Here is a 22,223-nt window from a genome sequence, read left to right as displayed (position 1 = left end):
CACGTGCGGTATGTGGTTTACAGCAGGCCTTTATCTCCTCCCGTCCTGAATTATGGCTTTACTATATTCTCCTTGTTTGTTAGTGTATTTAATATTTCCATACCTGTGAATCCTCCATGCATGATAAAAACATGACCCTCGTTGTTTTGCGGTGGATGCAGCTGAAACCCTCTTTTATGAAGCCTTCAATAACTTGAGGTGATTAAAAGGCTCTGTCATTATTCTTTCACTCGTTAGGAAGGCCGCTCGGATTTCAAGTGTCTCCTTTTACACTCCTGAGTCGCCACATTCATCATGGGACCTGGCTGAAGTTTTATTGCGGCCGCTAGAGGAGGATGCAAAAACAAAAGCTGAGGAGTGTGGGGTGGACTCAAAGGGCAACTAGCCCCAATACACATTCTCAGTGGGGAGGAAAAAAAGTGAGAGAGAGGGGGGGAAAGAAAAATGCGCGCCGGGGCATGAGTCGAGTGCTTCTCTCTGCTTAATTTTGACACAGTTCAACACATTTCATCCACTTGGAAACTCCAGGTTATCCCCCGACGTTATGGGCGTACCTACACGTTTTTTCATCACAAAGGAGTAAGGTGAGGGACGGGGTCACACAGCTCCATAAATACTTGGTGTGGCTGAGACTTCGGATGGACCCTGGAGGCGTAAATACTGCTGCTGGAGGAAGCTCGCACACAGGAGAGGAGCGGCGATTTTTCTGCAAGCTGATACCTCATTTGTAGAAGGGCAGACTGCTAAAAGCCTCCTCAGTTACCACCGTGAAAGTTGTGGTGCCTCTGGCTAATATGGAAAGTCTATGATTCCGTGTTGGCACAACTATAGCATAAATTGTTACGCTTTTTTCTCTCCCTTCACTGAGTGCGATGTAGTTCATCTTCACATCTCAAAGTGAGCTGATTTGTCAAGATGACAGCGCTTACACCTTTGAACCGTGCCGTACTTGGACTTGCGTGGAGCTGTTTGAGTTTCCTGTCGTGCGTGCATTGCGTTTTAAGTGACAATCATGTGCACTCCAGTTTTATTTACAGGAGGTTGCGCAATCACGAGCGCAGGGAGATACAGAGAGAGATCCTCTCCATCCTGGGCTTGCCTCACCGTCCCAGGCCCTTCTCTCCCGGGAAGCAGGCGTCCTCCGCGCCGCTGTTCATGCTAGACCTGTACAACGCCATGGCCGTGGATGAGGAGGAGGGCGTGCAGGAGAGCGCAGGGAAGAGCTTTAGTGCCAAGGCTCAAGGGCACTCTAGGAAAAGTTACTACAACCCCCAGCATGCCGGCTACTCCCGTGTGGCACAGCCTTACCGAGCGGCCCCTCTCGTAGGCCACAGCCCCGCACTCACCACAGCGCAAGACACCAACTTTCTCAATGACGCCGACATGGTTATGAGTTTTGTCAATTTGGGTAAGTGTCATTAAAACGGGATCAATATCCACACGTGCTATAAATCAATATATACATCGGGATTATGTGCAGGTGATTCTTGGTTATCACGGACACTGAAAGAAATTGACTTATTCATCTTTCACTAGATTTCTATTTCCTCGACAGAGATAAGTGAGGGATTTTAAACTTTTTATTTCTCTTATTATAGATGACATTAAGGCAAATCTTAAAACACCAACATAAGCTGAACGAGCCTGCTTTTTGGGATGAAAAATATTACCACTTATTTCTGGAAAATAACCGGACACACGTACAATATTTTTTTAGAGAAACCTGTGCAAGCTCTCATACGAAACTTGCCGAGGAGCAAATTCAAGATTTATAATTTTTGAAAAGACATTTGTGCATCTAAATGTAAAAAAATAAAGTTCGTCGTCAGACATCAGTCATTTTCAGAGTACCGAGGGGTTGCTACAGACTCCTGTTAAATATTTTGTATTTAACACAATCGAGCTGAACGTTTTGACCCATCAATTTGTGCTGCTTTCTATTTTTTTTCTGAAGTCGCTTTTATGTATAATGATTGTGTTTGTTCGGTAGCTGCGACCCTTAACCCAGCAGTTCACAGCGACTTATCAGATGACTGTCTGACCTTGAGAAAATTGGCCTAAATTATTTCCTGTTGTTAAAAGAGGGTGATACTGACTGATACTCATATCTGAGGTTCTGTCACTAAGAGAAACCACAAGCCCCTTTCATAATATTTGTGCTATTTGTACCATTTATTATTCCATCATGACATTAAAAATATTCGCAATATTAATCAAAATATTACACAGTCCTGCAGAACTGAATATTTAAAAACAAATCCCTGTAACATATCATCTACAAAGTTTCACTATTTTATTCTTTAAGGATTGTATTTTCCAAAATACAAAGCGAATTTGTGGAGACTTGCTTGTAACATTATTCCCTCACCTTGGTCTCAGCCCATCTGTTTCCACTTACCGCTACACCAGGGCATGTACACTGTCAGGCTTGAAGGCTCTGCTCTCATTCTGGAGACTGTCAGTGGAGTATTCAATGGGGCTCTGTCTTTACACTCACATATAGCTACTGACCTCAACTGTTTTAAAATGTCTATGTGGCATTTTATGCGGTTTAATATGCTTACGCTAGTATCAATAAGAAGCCAGCTATTCAAACATCCAAACACACAAGACAGCATAAAAAGGGGGGCTTTTATTAATAAAACATCAGTCATTTGATAATTTCATTACAGCCCAGTTAGAACCAGCTGAATAAAACTGATATCTTACATTTTTATTTAATATTTTGCTATTTCAAAGGTAAATGCTCTGTGTTCTCAGTGACACTTCTGTTTCAGATTACCACCCGTGGCTAATATAATGGAACGCGCTCAGTGGGTAAAAGTCAGAGCTGACCTCTGACCTGTTTGTGCTAAGTAACGGCAGGCGTTCCCTCTCGATAAAATATCAGGGAAATGCACTGCATGATATCACCGTGGATGCCAGAACATCCGCTGACCTCAGCCACATGCCTTTACTCTGCTACCAGGTGGAGGTGAGAGATGGCCGAGGTCACTTTGTCAGCATGTCCCTAATGTAGGTACACTGGAGCTCTTTGATGCTGAAATTGAGGACATATATATATATATATATATATATATAAAATCAGATGCTTCCCCTTAGGAAAAAAAAATAGAAGCTGTGCATATCCTCCACTTGTCTCCACATAGGTATAAAACAAATCCACCGATTAAAAAAAAAAAAAAGACGAGCCTTAAAAAGTAATCTTATATTATCTGTTATATTAGAAATATTTTACTTTCAAGCTTAAGGGTTAGCTACTTTTTATGAAGCCTAGCAGAGGTCAGAATGAGGTCAGAAAAGAGGTCAGAGTAGACACTCATGTGATGCTGAAGAATCCTGTCTGCTCTTTTTCTTACTTGAGGAGCAGACGAAAGTGTCTTTAATTGAAATCAGCCTGTTTTTCTTAACTGACAGCCCATTCATCATGGCCAGAGAATGCAGTTAGGCACACAGTAGAGGGCCTGTCTGGGAACTGCTACCTGTATTGAGTTGACTGATTTAATGAACTGGAAAGTGCTTTTGTTGGTAGTCAAAATGTTTGGATTGGACCTTGAATGTGAAAGAAGATGTGATAAATTACACTTTTTTCCTGCGCATTGATGCTGGCATATTTTCTCCTTTAAACAGCTTAAGAAGCAGTTCAGGAGGTGAACTCATACATTTATATATATATATATATTTTTTTTTTTCATCAACTTTTCTTCCCGGTAGAAATCAACTTTGTCATAAAGTATTTTCTTTTCCAGTGGAGAAAGATAAAGATTTTTCTCACCAACGAAGACACTACAAGGAGTTCCGTTTTGATCTGACTCAAATACCGGACGGGGAGGCAGTGACTGCAGCTGAGTTTAGGATCTATAAGGACCGTAGTCATGGCCGCTACGACAATATTACCCTGAAGGTGACCATATATCAAGTCATCAAAGAGTATCAAAACAAGTAAGTGCCAGACCAACCACAACTATGTATTAAATGTTCATATTAAATGTGATTGTACCTCTGTAGTCCTGAACTGTTTAACTGGGTAATCTCTAAATAATTTCTGATATTTTTATTACATAACGATAGCTTAAAGTGTCCAGCAATGTGTAACTAAAATGCTTTACCTCAACCAGTTGGTGTTTGCTGCTTTAGTAAACTCATGAAAGTGTTCTTTTTACTAATGCTGCTACTTGCATTTAACTAAAAATGTCCCAGCACTTCTTGGATTACAGTTTAAAGGACTTACTGCTTCATTTTATGGGCATAAACTTATTGTAGATAAACAAGGGGGAAAATGAGTCATAAAGTGAGTCAGTCTTTTAAAAAAAAAGAACAAAGACAAAGGACCTATGTTAAGTTTGTTCTCAGTTATTTAAAGGTTTAGTGAAATGTAAAACAGGCTGGAAGCTTCTTCCTTGTAGTGAAAAAGCAGAATGAAGTAGTCGCTACTGCAAAAAGTGAGAACTATTTAAAACTATTTGCATCTCGATTTGTATCTTATTTCATAATGGCCATTGTCTGTCGGGGGTTGAAACTTTCCATTTGCAAAGCACATCCTCCCATCTCAAACTCTGCTCTCCTTCATTCGCACCATGTCTGCCTTACAAATATAGTTCACGGATAAAGAGAACTCCATTAGCAAGTTGGCCACTTATGAAGCTTGGAAGGTCCGTCAGTTATCACTCGTCTTGTGTTGCCTGCCAAGCTGGCTGTGTCCCAGATGAAACCACGAGGGCCCGTATCGGGAGGGGGTTGGAGGCTCCCTAGGGTGCTCCCGTGGTCACTGTTATGCCCGCCACCTGCCTGTCTTAACAATATTCCGGAAGTTTAAAGCAAGACATAGCTGAATACACAAGGGTGCACTTAAAAGTGGGCCCACATTTGCTTGCCAAAAATGTGTGTGGGTGATTGAAGGGAAGATATGGCCCTCCGGGGCTTTGAAAAGGTCCAAGTCAATGGACTCTACCATCTTAAAGGGGAAGAATGCTCAGTTCATGTTTTCACACATGCTTTCATGGAGAATAGTGTATTTGAATTAGTGCTCACAAACAGGTACGAGTCTTTCACAGTGACTGAAATCTTAGAGAACAGTTTTCTGGATTTTTCTGTCATCATAAAAGCTTAAATGCAGTTACAGTATGAGTAGGGTTCATTTGTAAAGCCATACAGATTCTTTTGTGTTTGCCTCCAGCACGTTAGGCAGAATGCTGCTTATAGACACAGACGAGTTTCAGCCTGTGCCCTTAATGTTGTTTTATATACTACACAAGTTGCTGGAGGTATGACCCCCTTTTAAACCATATCCTCTTCACCTTGTACGTTGGAAGCGGGTGAAGTTGTGCCACAAACCTCTACTAAGTTTCTACAAAATGCTGATTATATAAATACTCATGATTGCCAGTGGTTCTCATTTGGCCCATTCAACAAAATCAGTTTAGCACAGATTGAACAGGTTGTGGTCTCTGTAGCAAATTTAAAACCATTTTGTTAGGGTATTTTAGGGGTTTAAGAGACTGACAATATAAAGCTTAGAAAATCAAATCCCACTAAAAAAAATGTTTCCTGTCCACATGTTCTGCCATTTACTTAAAATAATAAAAGTTCAGTAAAAGCAATGGCCAGTGATAGAGATAATGTGTTAAATAGTGCATGAGAATAACACTGTATATAAGATGCTGGTATTGGGGAAGTCTGTGGAGTCTGTAACCAGAATACACTTTATGTATGTATTTGAGGACTAATAAGTTCTTTGAACTTTAAGCTGTTTTTTAAAATTTATAACAGCACAACTTATTTTGCTATTTTAAACTTGCAGGGTTTATGTTTACTTGCTAGTGTCTTCACTGAGTTAATGAAACACAGAAACAAAAGCAACTATGTGAAAATGCTCTACTTCGTATCCATACAGGTTGTCAAATGTATACTTAAAGTCAGAGTACTTGTAGTTTCAGACAACTGCACACCTATCTCAGAGTCACACCTGCTCTGGTACTGAACTTTACTGCTGAACATGAATTCCTAATGGAAAATATTGACTTGTGAACATAGTTTGTTAAACACAGAGCAGTCTGAACAGTTGCAAAGCACAGGCTAAATTATCACAGGAAATAAGCTAAAAGCTACAAAAGTCAAAAAGGAAGTTTAGAAGTATGTCATGCATAAAGATTATGCTTGATTTTTATTACACCTGCAATAAAGACATAAATGGTTCCTGAAGGACTGACGGAAAATCTTGGTTGTCTCTGACCAGCATCAGGCAACCACAAAAACGTAACAGGCTCTGCTTTATCTGATCTGCAACTTGAAAGGAATCCAATGCAAATTAGGAAGTAGGGCTTTTTTTTTTTTCAACTTTGAGTTGATTGAGGCCTTATGTCAAGCTTATGTTAAAAAACAGCAAAAGAAAAACAGCTGATATGCATGATTCATAGCTCCTGAAAGTTCTGAAGTACTGGCAAACCCTGTGCCCCACGACTCTGCTATTTATTACTAGTGAAAGGTTTTTCCAACAAAAGCACCGCTTTCTTTTCAGGTCCAGCACACAGTAACGAGTTTAACACTCTTCCAGACCAAAGTTTTTATTCATTATCAGGAAAAGCATAAAAACATAACAAATCAGACAAACAAGAGAAAGAAAAAAAATAACCCAAAAGAAATCACACAAATTAAAGTCATTATATATCTTTGCAAGTACACATATGGGGGGAAAAAGAATGAAAATGTTTGATTTCCAAAGGAGGGAGGGAAGAGTTGCCACAGAGTTTGGAATAAAGTACTCAGTCATGATAAGATTCAGTCTACATGTTCTAGAAAATAATGCCAAGTACATGTGCACTCACCAGCCACTTTATTTTCTCAGACATTTTGGTCCATATTGATATGATTACACGGGTGATGCAGATTTGTCAGCTGAACATCTATGATGCCAATCTTTCATTCCATCGCATCCCAGAGGTGCCCTGTTGGATTAAGATCTGGTGTCTCTGAAGGCAATTTGAGTACAGTGAACTCATTGTCATGTTCAAGAAACGAGTTTTAAACAGTCTGAGCTCTGTGACATGGTCCTTTATCCTGTTGAAAGCAGCTATCAGAAGATTCAATTCAATTAGGTTCAATTCAATTTAATTCAGGTTTAGTGCCAAATCACATCGACAGTCACCTCAGGGTGCTTTATGCCAGGGTAAATATCCTACAGCAAAATCAGACAATCTCCTATAAGCAAGCACTTTGTGAGAGTGGGAATAAAAAAACTCCTTTTTCATAGGAAGAAACTGAAGAAAGTGTCATGACCAGTTGGAGGGTAAGGGGAAAGGGAGTATAGACAGAAAGCTGGATACATTGAGGTCATAAAGGGATGGTCAGCAACAATATTCAGGTAGGCTGCAGATACTAGGTGGGATGGATCCATTATTTCATGTTGTTTAGGCCAAATTCTGACCTTAACTTATATTTTCACAATTTTCTGTTGTCCAATTTTTGTGCACGCAGACAAGTTCTTTTGGTTAGCTTGGTTTTAAGAAATGGTTATTTGAGTTGCGTTTGCGTTTATGGCCATTCTTCTCTGATCTCAGTCGCTTTTCTTCCCCATTCTGAATCGGTTTGAATTTCAGCAGGTTGTCTTTACCATGATTGAATTCTCTCAGTTGCTGCCACGTGAATGTCTGATTAGACAGTTGTGTTAACAAGCAGCTGAATGGATGTGCCTAACAAAGTAGCCAGTGATATATGCACCAGCTGTTTTTGCTCATTTTAACTGTAGCTTATTTAGTGCAGATGTTCATGACATTGTTTTCATTGACTTTTTAGAGATGCAGAGACGTTCTTACTTGACTCCAAAAAGGTCCAGGCATCTGATGGAGGCTGGCTAGTGTTTGACATAACAGCTACCAGTAACCACTGGGTGATGAATCCACAGCAGAACCTGGGCCTGCAACTCTGTGTGGAAACTGTAGATGGCAAGTGGAGTTCAGTTTTTCTTTCCATTACTTTTTTTTCTCTTGTAATCGCTTTAGATTTATTTTAAACTCCTAGACTTTTAAAAGGTCAACTTCACCTTTCAAGACAATCCACAATGTCTGCATTTGATTTTACGAAAATGTTTTATGTGACATCAGGTCAAATGTCTGGCAGTGTTTGGATTATGATTATTTATCACCAATTCCCACCAATTAATTGCCATAAATCAAAAAAATTAAGATGAGCTGACCTGGTTTTTGTATTTGTACTTACTCTGAAAGCAGTCATAAATTTCTAAAACTACCCATTGAGATTAAATGTTGTTTTAAAAGTTTTATTTACCTTTTTATTTTTTTAAAGGACGAAGTATAAACATGAAATCTGCTGGAATCATCGGGAGGAACGGGCCCCAGTCCAAACAGCCGTTCCTGGTTGCTTTCTTCAAGGCCAGCGGGGTGTTGCTTCGCTCAGTCAGAGCTGCTGGTGGGAAAAAAAAGAACCACAATCGCAATAAATTGAATAATCAACAACAATCCTCAAAGGCACCAAAAACTGGAGGTAAGTGGGCTTAAAATTCAATTCAATTCAATTTTATTTATATAGCGCCAAATCACAACAAAAGTCGCCTCAAGGCGCTTCATAGATACAGAGAAAAGCCCAACAATCATATGACCCCCTATGAGCAAGCACTTTGGCGACAGTGAGAAGGAAAAACTCCCTTTTAACAGGAAGAAACCTCCGGCAGAACCAGGCTCAGGGAGGGGCGGCCATCTGCTGCGACCGGTTGGGGTGAGAGAAGGAAGACAGGATAAAAGACATGCTGTGGAAGAGAGACAGAGGTTAATAACAGATATGATTCAATGCAGAGAGGTCTGTTAATACATAGTGAGTGAGAAAGGTGACTGGAAAGGAAAAACTCAATGCATCATGGGAATCCCCCGGCAGCCTACGTCTATTGCAGCATAACTAAGGGAGGATTCAGGGTCACCTGGTCCAGCCCTAACTATATGCTTTAGCAAAAAGGAAAGTTTTAAGCCTAATCTTGAAAGTAGAGATAGTGTCTGTCTCCCGAATCCAATCTGGAAGCTGGTTCCACAGAAGAGGGGCCTGAAAACTGAAGGCTCTCCCTCCCATTCTACTTTTAAATACTCTAGGAACAACAAGTAGGCCTGCAGAGCGAGAGCGAAGTGCTATAATAGGGTGATATGGTACTACAAGGTCATAAAGATAAGATGGGGCCTGATTATTTAAGACCTTGTATGTGAGGAGCAGGATTTTGAATTCAATTCTGGATTTAACAGGAAGCCAATGAAGGGAAGCCAAAACAGGAGAAATATGCTCTCTCTTTCTAGTCCCTGTCAGGACTCTTGCTGCAGCATTTTGGATTAGCTGAAGGCTTTTCAGTGAGTTTTTTGGACATCCTGATAATAATGAATTACAGTAGTCCAGCCTGGAAGTAATAAATGCATGAACTAGTTTTTCAGCGTCACTCTGAGACAGGATATTTCTAACCTTAGAGATGTTGCACAAATGGAAGAAAGCAGTCTTACATATTTGTTTAATATGTGCATTGAAGGACATGTCTTGGTCAAAAATGACTCCAAGGTTCCTCACAGCGTTACTGGAGGCCAAGGTAATGCCATCCAGAGTAAGAATCTGGTTAGATACCATATTTCTAGGCTTTTCAGGGCCGAGTACAATAACCTCAGTTTTATCTGAATTAAGAAGCAGAAAGTTAGCGGCCATCCAGGTCTTTATGTCTTTAAAACATTCCTGCAGTTTAACTAATTGGTGTGTGTTATCTGGCTTCATGGACAGATAGAGCTGGGTGTCATCTGCATAGCAGTGAAAATGTATGCTATGTCTTCTAATGATACTGCCTAAGGGAAGCATGTATAATGTAAACAGAATTGGTCCGAGCACTGAACCCTGTGGAACTCCATAATTAACCTCAGTGTGTGAAGAGGACTCTCCATTTACATGAACAAACTGGAGTCTATTAGATAGATATGATACAAACCACTGCAGCACAGTACCTGTAATACCTACAGCATGTTCTAATCGCTCTAATAGGATATTATGGTCGACAGTATCGAACGCTGCACTGAGGTCTAGCAGGACAAGCACAGAGATGAGTCCACTGTCAGAGGCCATAAGAAGATCATTTGTAACCTTCACTAAAGCTGTTTCTGTGCTGTGCTGAGCTCTGAAACCTGACTGAAACTCTTCAAATAAACCATTCCTCTGCAGATGATCTGTTAGTTGTTTGACAACTACTCTTTCAAGGATTTTTGATATGAAAGGAAGGTTGGAGATTGGCCTATAATTAGCTAAGACTGCTGGGTCTAGAGATGGCTTTTTGAGTAAAGGTTTAACTACAGCCAGCTTGAAGGCCTGTGGTACATAGCCGATTATTAGAGATAGGTTGATCATATTTAAGATCGAAGAATTAATTAATTGCAGGACTTCTTTGAGCAGTTTTGTAGGAATGGGGTCTAAAAGACACGTTGATGGTTTGGAGGAAGTAATTATTGAAGTTAACTCAGAAAGATCAATTAGAGAAAAAGAGTCTAACTTAACATCAATGGTACTAAGAGTAGCTGTAGATAATATTACATCTGTGGGATGATTATTGGTAATTTTTTCTCTAAAAATTTTACTTGTGAAGAAGTTCATGAAGTCATTACTAGTTAACGTTAAAGGGATTGTTGGCTCAAAAGAGCTCTGACTTTTTGTCAGCCTGGCTACAGTGCTGAAGAGAAACCTGGGGTTGTTTTTATTTTCTTCAATCAGTGATGAATAGTAAGATGTTCTGGCTTTGCGGGGGGCTTTCTTATAAAGCAGCAAACTATTTCTCCAGGCTAAATGATGATCCTCTAAATTTGTGACACGCCATTTCCTCTCCAGATTACGAGTCATCTGCTTTAGGCTACGTGTTTGAGAATTATACCACAGAGTCAGGTACTTCTGATTAGAGACCTTAGTTTTCACTGGAGCGAGCTACAGTATCCAGAGTCGTACGTAGTGAGGAGGTGAAATTATTAACAAGATAATCGACCTCTGTTGGGGTAGCGTTCAGATAGCTGCTCTGCTCTATGTTGGTACAGGGCATTGAAGATGATAACAGTGGGTGGATTATATTCTTAAACTTAGTTACAGCGCTTTCAGAAAGACATCTACTTTGATAAAGTCTACTCTCCACCACTGTGTAATCAATTATTGTAAATGTAAATGTTATCAGGAAATGATCAGACAGGAGGGTTTTCAGAAAATACTGTTAAATGTTCAGTTTCTATGCCATATGTTAAAACAAGATCTAGAGTGTGATTAAAGTGGTGGGTGGGTTCTTTTACATTTTGAGAGAAACCAATTCAGTCTAATAACAGATTAAATGCCATGTTGAGGCTGTCATTTTTAGCATCTACATGGATGTTAAAATCACCCACAATAATTATTTTATCTGAGCTCAGAACTAAATTAGATATAAAGTCTGAGAAATCAGACAGAAACTCTGCGTAAGGCCCAGGTGGACGATAGATGATAACAAGTAAGACTGGTTTCTGAGTTTCACAGCTGGGGTGGACAATGTTAAGCATCAGGCTTTCAAATGAATTAAAAGTCTGTCTTGGTCTTTCATTAATTAATAGGCTGGTGTGAAAAATTGCTGCCACACCGCCCCCTTGGCCTGTGCTTCGAGGTTTCTGGTAGTTAGAATGACTCGGGGGTGTTGATTCATTTAAACTAACATAATCATCCTGCTGCAACCAGGTTTCTGTAAGGCAGAGTAAATCAATTTGTTGATCAATTATTAAGTCATGTACTAACAGAGACTTGGAGGAGAGAGACCTAATATTTAATAATCCACATTTCACTGTTTTACTCTTTGGTTCAGATGTGGATACTGTATTGTTCTTTCTTTGTAATTGTTTATGTTTAAGTTGTTTGTTGCTGGTTTTTAGTTTGTTATTTGTCTTTTTGGGAGCTGACACAGTCTCAATCATAGTTCTGCTGTTCTTTGTTCTTCTTCTCAAAGTATTTTCTTGATTTCTTACTTTGGAAACAAATTTGTTTATAAGTGGCTACACATGATATTTGTCATTTCGATAAATAATCCAGCACATTGATTAATGCTTATTATCCACCAATTACCATTATAAATGAAAGGAATTTTACTTCAACTTTAAATGTTGGGTGTATTAATAATTCTCTGAAACATCCGTTAACTCCAAAAGCAATACATTCATAATAGCATGTTGTAGTAAGTTAAAAAAATAATTTCTTGTCATAAAAAAAGTACTATTATTTTTCAGATTATAACACCAGTGAACAGAAGCAAGCCTGTAAGAAGCACGAGCTTTATGTCAGCTTTCGGGACTTGGGTTGGCAGGTAAAACACAAATATTCGACATCTCTTACAATGAAAAAATTGTTAGGTAATCACACAAAAATGACTCATTTAGTCAAATTATGAGATAATCAATCAGGTATACTAAATGTCTTCTTTTTCTAAAGGATTGGATCATTGCACCGGAGGGCTATGCTGCTTTTTACTGTGATGGCGAGTGCTCGTTTCCACTCAACGCACACATGAATGCAACAAATCATGCTATTGTGCAAACTCTGGTAAGCATTCTTTAGAGTGTATCCCGCATGCGTGTTGCAGTAAAGTCTGGCTATAAGCTAATAACGTTCTTACCATTTGTAACTCTCTGCTGTTGCACCTCTTTAAACTCTACTTTATGCTCTCATTTATAGGTCCACTTAATGTTTCCTGACAATGTGCCAAAACCATGCTGCGCCCCAACCAAGCTCAATGCAATATCAGTACTTTACTTTGATGACAGCTCAAATGTTATCCTGAAGAAATATAGAAATATGGTAGTTAGGTCTTGTGGGTGCCATTAACGGGCGAGGCCAATTTTAATTTATGCAGTCTGGCATGGGAATTGCTGGAGGTGTGATGTCATGTTCAGTATTATGTATATAGAGTTTTATTAATTTATTTTCCTTTTTAAAAAAAATAGCACTGAATATTTTGATATTTAAATGATTAGGACAAAATACTGATTTTACTTTACAACAGTTATCATTTAACTTCTGTGTCCGTTGGCATATACTTTGTATTGGTTAGGACTGTATATCTTTTATGAGAAAACTGTTCACTGGAGTCACTATGATCGCTTCCTCTTCTGTTGTTTTCTTTTCTCCTTTTTTTTCCTATACATAGTGTGCTACAAACGCTATAAACACTGTATTTCAATGTTAATTTCTTAATGAGTTCATTCCCAGTTCAGAACGGTAATCGTTCATGACAGACGCATACAGAATAATGTCCCGCGATACTGTAACACAAGCACATTTTATTAACAAGGGGGATCTCCATATTATGCTATTAACACTAACGTCTCAACTTCAACAGGCTCTTGGAAATATTTCAAATTAAATCGGATCACAGGATTAAAATAACACACTGAGCGTTCTCTAATATAAACCAAACTGCCCAAAGCTGTTTTCAAGCTGTCACCGTCTTTCAGCGTTGATACTGTTTCACCTTTTCCAAGCCAGTTTTTTTTCTCTGGTGTTCTCAGAAAGGGAATATGTCAGTCTGGAATGAAACACGTATAATGTTGAGTGTTCGCTTATTTTTTTAACAATGTTTATCTCTTACATAAACACTGTTTCTCATTTCTCTGTGGACTTTGTCATAGTTACATCTTTGCGCCGCACATATTCGATCTCATGTTTGGAAAGTAGTGTATCTTAACGTAGAGTGCTGTGTATTTAATAAATGTACCACTTGAAAGCTCTTATCTTTGCTCGGCTTTTATTGACTTTGCAGCTTTTCTTTCTTCATTTATCACGCACAACTATAAATCTGTAAGAAGAAAGAAAAAATCCCTGGTGAAATAAATGCATTATTTATTGTTTCTTATTTGTTTTTTTAGTTTTTTAGGTATTTCTGTTTGGAATTCTGTGGATCTTTTACTCACTGCTGCCAAACTACCGTCTCAGATTTATCAATGTTTGACAAGTATGATATAAACTAGAAGTACACCCACAGAGCCTGATGACATGCTCTTAGGGAGCGGTAATGCTAAGTAGTACAGTGCTACCAGCGAGGCAATGCTGTGACCTCCGATACCAGCCCAAAAGAGTGATTATCATGAGAATGACAGCAGAGAAAAGCAACATTTTCCAGATTATGGTGGAAAGTTCCCATCAACCATATTATTTATGTGACATGCTTGATACATATATACTTACCGGCATGCTGTAAATTCACATTTTGTCACTGCCCATCTGCTTCGAGCTAAGATTCAACCTTGGAAACAAAGTGGAAACCATAAACAAAACCGAGTGAGTGTTGGTGCACTCATCCATGGATAAGCAGGACTTCCCGAAAAGTGCGAGGGAATGTGCTTTTTCCAAAAAAGTACTATGGTTACGCAGAACTCTTCAATGGTCTTGGAAATGCAGGGATTAGGTTAAGGATTAATATTTATTTGCACAACTGTGTTGACCCTCACTGAACACAGGATATGTACTGTTGCACTTTCCCCCTCCACCCTCCCTGTTTTATAACATTTTTTCTGACAGAACATTGAGTGACTGTATTTCACTTAATTAAAAGCAGTGGCTGGCCTGCCCAGATGTTATGTGGGCTCCATCGAAAAGGAGTGTTGACATTCAGTGAATAGAAGAGGCCACCTGCTAACTTAACTCTTGGCTTGAGGGGTGATTTGCATTCCTGTGGCCTGTTGCCTGGCATGATTACTCCTAGCACTTAACAATCCCATCTACTGTTTAATATGATGGATTCTTTCCAATTCAGCTACATTTCTTCCTTGTCTGTAATGCAGGAGCTGCTATGAATGAGCTTCTATTTAGGTTCTCCAAAATGACACAACCCTCCTCAACAGTAACCTCTTGACCACATGAAAGGGTAACAATTGCCATACTCGGGGCGGATTAATATAGTGGCCCCTTTTCCTCCGAGACCCCCGCGGTCAAAAGCAGCCAGCAGTGAGTCAGAGGTGCCTTGACATTTATCAGATCCACACTTGTAGTGGCCACTTCTGAAAAAGGTCACAACCTCTGGTAGTTTACCTTTCCTGAATGGTTGCTTGTGAATTATTCATGCATCGTGCACTCGGTTTATAGTATATGTCACAACATGCTGTTGGCTTTACATAAACATAGTTGCATAATGTTGAGATGCGTTTCCATGTGCTGATATTTTTTTTCTACCACAAACATGTTTATCCTCTTTACCTGATTAAGAAAACAGAGGTATCCATGTCAGCAGCTGTTAAGAACATGTTCTTTTATTCAGCAAACAGGATATATTTATTAAGGAGACATCATCTTGAAGCTCCTACCTGACTGGGCCAAAAGTCACAAGTGCTTGAGGATTTAGGTCATTTTAATGTAAACGAATCCACCACCACAGGAAATGCTTTGACCCATGCTGAAAAACAAATACAAAAAGCTGCTATAACGTGCCATTAATCTTGTCAGACCACAAACAGAGGTGGCCACTTAGAGATGACAAAATTAGAATCACAGATTAATTTTTTTTAAAAAGAGGCAGAACGTTGCAGTCTTTTTTCCTTTTTAAAAATGTAATTCCTTTTAGTGCAGTGAAGCATATCAGTCATCGTCTAAAAGATTTCCATAGTCAAGAGGAGCTGGTTCTAAATGGGTAAAACTACACAAAAAGAAATATTTTAGAAATACTGGAAAAGCAAAGAAGCTGGGATATGCTCCAGCCCCCTGCAACCCTAATAAGGATAAGCAGAAGAGGATGGATAGAAAAAGCAAAGTATTGTCTAATGTAAAAATATCATGCCATCCCTCCTTACTTTAAACTTTGCTTCTAAGGAGCCAGACTTTCTTATAATGTTCAAGTCTTTCATAATTTTTCTTTGGCCACTGGCTGCCTTCTCACTCAGCCAGTTCAGTCCAGTCCTTGTACTTCACCACTTTCAGGGGAATGTTTTGTTTGTTAAGCCACTTAACCCTGACCTATGAATCATTCTAGCATAAAAAGTCACCTAGCTGAAGCGATGAACCAGTGTTGGGCCAACCATACAATTTAAAGTAAAGAACCAGTTTTAAATTGTAATAGCAGCCTGTCACACACATCATTTGTTTCTATTTTTTTGTCTTAGAAAAAGTAATCTAATTTACAAAAAGTGCCAAAGATAAGAGTTTGATGGGCATAAACAGATGAGCAGTATCTTAAAGTCATTTTCTTAAGAAATAAGAAAAAAAGACCTGACACAGGACCTAAAGATGCATCTGAGTCTTCAATTTGGTCCAGCTACTGTTTGCTGAAGCATCATCAGAATTTGTCTCAGTGTAATGGTGGCTGTCAAGAACCCATTCTTAGGGGAAAAAAAGCAGTGCTATGCTAAATTACACAAGAACTGGACTGAAAATCTGTGGCAAGAAGTCTTATGCAGTGATTAATCCAAATTTGGCATTTTGACAATACCATATTTAAAGGGTCCGCTTGGCAAAAGCTTTATTTTTTAGCATGACAGACACACTGTCATAGCATACGTGGATAGAAAAACACGCTTCCAGACATGGATTGGCCTCCCCAGAGCTAAGACCTTAACATTATTGAAGCAGTGTGGTCATCTTGACAGAGAACAGAACAAAGGGCAGCCAAGATCCAAAGAGGAGCTTCCTTCACGAAGCCTCTGCAACTAAAGTAATCTTATTTGTTTTGAGTTTTAACCTTACATGATGTATTTCCATGTCAATTTGAAGAAGTTTTAATAAATTGCTGCACCTATTTCACATTTTTCAAGAAAAATATGAAGAAAAGGGGGGTGGGTTAAGACTTTTGTACACAACACATATTTATATCTGTTCACCCCTGTATGATAAAACTTGGTACCTTGCCATACATGACACAAAGTCCACCATATGATTTTAACACTGGTTTTTTTTTTGTTTGTTTTTTTAAACTTAAGGCTTCTGGCCCTTTTGAGTATTTAATTTAATTTCCAATAGTTTGTTCCAGTTTATTTTAAAGTGCATCTGAAGTATTATGAGTTATCAATTTTCTAAACAAGTGATGCAAATCAGACTGTTTGAAATAAAAAGCACATGTAACCAGTTGTTCATAAATTGGAATTGGAACTGTTCACAAATATACTCACAAACTGTGAAACTAAACATTTATTCGCCGCCTTAGTGGAGATTAATATGCTGGGTACACTGCAAATGCACACTTCCACACAATTAACCTGAACATTTTTGACTTTGACTATCATTGATGTGATCAATTACTGCTGCTGTGGGCTGCAGGCAGTTTCGATGACTGAAACAAAGCTTGGCTTGATCACATTTTGTTCAGTCTAATATAGCTGTGCAAAATAATAGCCGTTGTTCATTTAGTTTAGTAATTCCATGTTTTATTGATTTACACTGTGTCAACCAGAGATCTTTTTCTTTCTGTGGCTCAGTGTTTATTTTGAAAGTGTCACCTTGCAGTCCATCCACAAGGCAAGTGAAATTGTATCTAATAAAAATGTTGTGTAGTTTACCTAATTCATCTCCCCACATGTGGTTCTCCTTATTTGTATTCTGTGGGTGGGCTATGGCTTCCATATAGCTCAATCAGACCCTCTTGAAAAGGAGACCATATGGGTCACATTTTTACACATTGTTTGGTATGACAAGGCTGCAGTAGGACCATCGAGGAATGTGTCCTCACAAGGGGCAGTGCAGAAACACTATTATGTTTGCTTGTTATTCCCTTATGCGCATAATCTTTGAGAGTAAGAGAAGAGGGGCTCTCAGGTTCTCTAATTTACAGCAGACTGTTTGTGAACTCAGCTGTCAACTCCAATTAATATTATAGTTGGCACCTGTGCATTTCAACTCTTTCTATATTTTTAAAATGTTCTCCTTTCAGTCTTATTAGCATGTTTTAAAACTGCATTGGTCTTTCCTGATGGGATGCAAGAAATAGGCTAGAATTAAAAATTTAAATGTCCAGTTTACTTTGCATACTGCATGTTTTTAAATGCTAATCGAACATTGAGCCGTTTTCTCTTTCTATTGCATGCAGCATTTGCACAACAGATTTTTTCCATGCAAATGCATAGAGCATGGTAGTCTTTAGAGATTCCTTTGTGTTTTTTTTCTTAGCACAAAAATAGCTTCTAACATTATATTATTATTATTATTATTATTATTATTATTATTATTATTATTATTATTATTATTATTATTATTATTATTATTATATGTTATGATTAACCATGCCTGCTGTCTTCTTTTTCCATGTTGCTTGGGTTGGACTATTTTTGTCAAAGAACATGTGGAATTTTAAATAATGTAACATATAAACAAAAGCTGATGAACAGGATATTTCCCTGTCTCTGAATCCAAATCCGTGTCTGTCCTGTAATAATCATGGCGATTTACTGTATGAATGAGGTTTCAAATTGCTGTACCTCAAAAGGCTCTAGTGTTAGCTTTTATTTTTTCTGAATTTATTCATTTTTTGTTACTTTGCTTCCTGCATCAGTTTTTTCCAAATGGTTTTTATATACTTTAGCCTTTCTTTGTATTTCTGTTTGCCCTAAAATACTTTTTGGGGGTCACATTTTAGGTAATGAATCTTGACTTATGGTTTTGCAACAACTCCCTGCATTTGAACCAAGCAGCAACCTCTAGCTCAGAAAAATCAAGCCAATACAGATTAGCCAAAAACTGCAGCTCTTGAAGTGGTCACTTGCAGCATGCTCCAAAAGTGAGTCATTCCCACATGGACTCTTGTCCATAAAATGCCCAACTTCATAGCAGAATTTTTTCACTGGTACAAAAAAAAAGAAATCATTTGAGTAAATATATGGAACAGTTCGTGTGTGGTAGCTTTCAACCTGCTAGTCCTTTGTCTATCTCATTGCATCTGATCACTAGCTTGTCAGGAAATCTTCATCCAGCTCCTGTGTCAGTTAGCTTTCTACCTGTAGCAGAGTTGGCTAGACTTAGGGCTATTGGTCATCATATTAGCATAGCTCCTTGCCTGGCCCAGCCACTGAACTCACCGCAGCACCACAGGTCCTAGAAGTGGGCCTGCTGACCCCTAGCCAGTTCCTGCTCTTCCACCTCATACTCAGGAGTCTACTTTATTGTGGAGACCTGGTTAACCTTTTCTTTCAATGACATCCTGCCTCAGAATCAACCCATGCTAAACCCAGATTGTTTCCACAGCCAACACAAACTGTCCCAGAGAGTCTGCCTTCTTCACTGTTGCTCAGTTTGAGTGCTACATCTTGCAACTGGTGAGTGCAGAGACTGCTCCCAAGTCAGTCTGACAGTCAGTCCGCCAGCTCCAGAGTCATCCCTCCTGATGGACCCTCAGGCTGACATCCAAGCTAAGAAGCATCCGCCCTCTCTGCTGATACCTGGCAGATGCCTGACTGCACTGGTTCCAAGCTTTCTGTTCCACATCCTGCCTGAAGTACTATGTCTGGCTCGCCAGCCTTAGAGACCTCCAGAGAGCTTCCATCTTTACCGCCAGTCTTCTGAGAGGTTCTATTCTCTCTGTAGTGTTCCTGCTGGGCCTTCAGATAGTCTTCTTCTCACCTCCAACCTTGGTCTTGCCTGACTACCCTACCACTAGGCCAACCTCAAAAGTAGCCTCCCCTGTTTACTGAGCCTCCTGGCTGCCCATCAGAGTCGTCATCATGGTCTGACTGAGCTGAGTTGCTCCACCTAACTGAGTGTTTACCTGGGTCTTCCCATCCTCTTTGGAGCAATTGGCCCAGGATTCTTAGCTCCCATGTTCGTCTGCTGTTAGGTTATCTGTCCAAACTCTTAGACTCTTTATCTCCTGGATGCTTGGTTATTTTTCTTACTCTTTGCCTCTTTCTTCAGTTTGCCTGCATGGATTTTTGTGGGCTTTTGCCTGCCGACTGTATTTTGGCATGTGTGACTTACGATGAGTTTGAGTTTACCTGGTTGGTGTTTTCTACCCCGATCTTCCCACACATCCAGTAAAGTAATTAGTAAAACACACTACTGTTATCAGTTTACAGCTGAAGGCACACAGAGATGTCAACAGCGATGACTTAAACCAAGCTCATGTGTATTCTGGCAGTTGTAACTTATGCTGTGAAATTCAGTTTCTCCCACCAAGGATAAGAATACACTGAAGGAAATCTCTACACTTTATGATCCAGGTGGAGCCGTAATCCAGCCATGAAGTCCTCTGTGGTGCAATATAAAAATCTGCACAATAAATATCCAGCTGCTTAGAAACATCCTCTTAAATTCATTTGTAACAAAGCGATTTTAAGGAGTGGCTTTGTGAAGAATGAATGATCTGATTTTATTGCTCCTTTAAACAGTGTGGATTGGTAAATGGCCTGTATTTGTATAGCGCTTTACTTAGTCCCTAAGGACCCCAAAGCGCTTTACACTACATTCAGTCATCTACCCATTCACACACTGGTGATGGCAAGCTACATTGTAGCCACAGCTGATCTGGGGCGGACTGACAGAGGCGAGGCTGCTGGACACTGGCGCCACCGGGCCCTCTGACCACCACCAGTAGGCAATGGGTGAAGTATCAAGGATGCAACGACCGAGACTGTCGCAGCCGGGGCTTGAACCGACAACCTTCCGATTATAGGACAAACTACTAACTCTTGAGCCCCAATCGCCCCAATTAACATTTCACACTTGCACTCACTAATAAATATAGAAAAGTGATCTTTATTATGAAAAAGACAACTCCCACAGCCTTCCAGTAGACTGCATGTGCACTACAAATGATGCTCAGCCTTTATGATAATGTGTGGACTCATACCCAAAACATCAGTCAGAGGCTTTTGTGAGTAAAAACCATAGGGTGCTCAGTGGTGTGATTACTGTGAGGATAATCTTTAACACACATGCTGTCTCAAAGGGGAGCTGTGGAAAGTTGGCTAAGAGTGGTCGGCCTTCCAGAAAAAACTGTAGGACACGCTGCTATTTTTATAAAGACCTCACATTTTATTTCTTTAAAAAAATGTTTGTGGTTTTTTGTGGTACAAATTTGAATAAACTGAAAATTGAATAGGGTAACATAAGAGCATAAATACACACACACACACACACACGCTTATGTATCTCTCGCTCTCTCTCACTCTCTCTCTTTCTACACACACACACACACACACACACACACACACACACACACACACACACACACACACACACACACACACACACACACACACATATATAAATGTACATTCTTCTTTGCTTTTCTGTGCAGCATATGTAATGCATGATTCCGTTTCAGTTATATGCATCAAGTGGTCTGGGGGTGTATATCCAACAAACCTTTTCATCTTCTCTGTATATGAAAGACCATGTCATTATTATTACTTCCATGGTGATGATGATGTGCTATTCGCTCAGCACCAGAACTCTCTTGTTGTTACAGTTCAGTTACATTCATGATGTAGAAATTGAAGACGGATGGAGGATGAAAATTGATTTGTTCTGGTTCCTGTTTTTTTCCCCTTCCACTTTGTTTTGAGTGTGTATCTAAGAGTTTAAAACTTCTTTCATGCCATGCCGAAACCTGTACTCCATAAAGTACTGTTTTTCACATCTGTTTCTACCTCTGTAAAGAGAGAGAGAGAGAGAGAGAGAGATACAGAGAGAGGGAGGAAGAGAGAGAGCAACAGAGTCTAGTCTTGTTCTTTTTTTAATGGAATTTGTTTCCAAGTTCATAAACATGGTGTGACAATGTTTGAATTTTATTTAATATGTTGAGGCATTCATCTTCTGCCTGGTCTCCAGAATCCTCATGTGCAAAATATATTGTTCTCAGGAGAAGCTAACAAACTAGCACAGAGACATCCCCTTTCCTGTCAGGGCATATCTGTTTGCCTAATCTACACAAACTTGGAGACTATGTTTCTTTACAGAGTTTAATCTTCTTAGAAGACATCTTAAGGCTGTGCAGTTGTTTCACTGTGTTGGTGACCTGCTAATTCGAATGCACTGTCAATTTCTTTCGCTTCTTTATTCTACTTTAGTTTGAATTGCTGAACAAAGCAGATATCAATCATTTTTGAATTTTGCAGTCACACAGATTTATTGATGCCATTATACAACAATCCACTATTTGATTATAGTGGACTCTAATTCACATTTTGAGAAATTCAGTAGCTCATATCTAAAAAACTGAAATTATATGTGAACATTGAGACAAAATTTTGATCATTTGTTCTAGTTTTATACCATTTAAATGTCAAATG

At 39.2% G+C, this 22,223-nt stretch overlaps 1 protein-coding gene across 1 annotated transcript; it reads left to right on the top strand.

The window, feature by feature from the left end:
* The first annotated feature begins 391 nt into the window (after nucleotides 1-391).
* On the top strand, nucleotides 392-13,743 carry bmp5 (bone morphogenetic protein 5). Its single transcript, XM_085428327.1, has 7 exons — nucleotides 392-1,408; nucleotides 3,750-3,942; nucleotides 7,792-7,940; nucleotides 8,302-8,499; nucleotides 12,252-12,328; nucleotides 12,454-12,564; nucleotides 12,697-13,743. Exons 1-7 carry the CDS (start codon nucleotides 916-918, stop codon nucleotides 12,844-12,846), a joined length of 1,371 nt encoding a protein of 456 aa, XP_085284453.1. The 5' UTR covers nucleotides 392-915; the 3' UTR covers nucleotides 12,847-13,743.
* The last annotated feature ends 8,480 nt before the right edge of the window (nucleotides 13,744-22,223 follow it).

This window comes from Rhamphochromis longiceps, linkage group LG13 (assembly GCF_057381845.1).
Source record: "Rhamphochromis longiceps isolate RC_006_pf linkage group LG13, R_longiceps_female_GT1.1, whole genome shotgun sequence".
In the NCBI taxonomy this organism is placed as follows: domain Eukaryota; kingdom Metazoa; phylum Chordata; class Actinopteri; order Cichliformes; family Cichlidae; genus Rhamphochromis; species Rhamphochromis longiceps.
Note: the sequence above shows the minus strand (reverse complement) of the source record. Positions and strands in the feature narration are given on the sequence as shown.

Bases quoted from the DNA above. Each gene is read 5' to 3' on its own strand.
- bmp5 (XM_085428327.1), top strand. From the start codon at position 916: ATGACAGCGCTTACACCTTTGAACCGTGCCGTACTTGGACTTGCGTGG. The intron at 1,409-3,749 runs GTAAGTGTCATT...TTTCTTTTCCAG, and splicing joins TATGAGTTTTGTCAATTTGG to TGGAGAAAGATAAAGATTTT. The intron at 3,943-7,791 runs GTAAGTGCCAGA...TTGACTTTTTAG, and splicing joins ATCAAAGAGTATCAAAACAA to AGATGCAGAGACGTTCTTAC.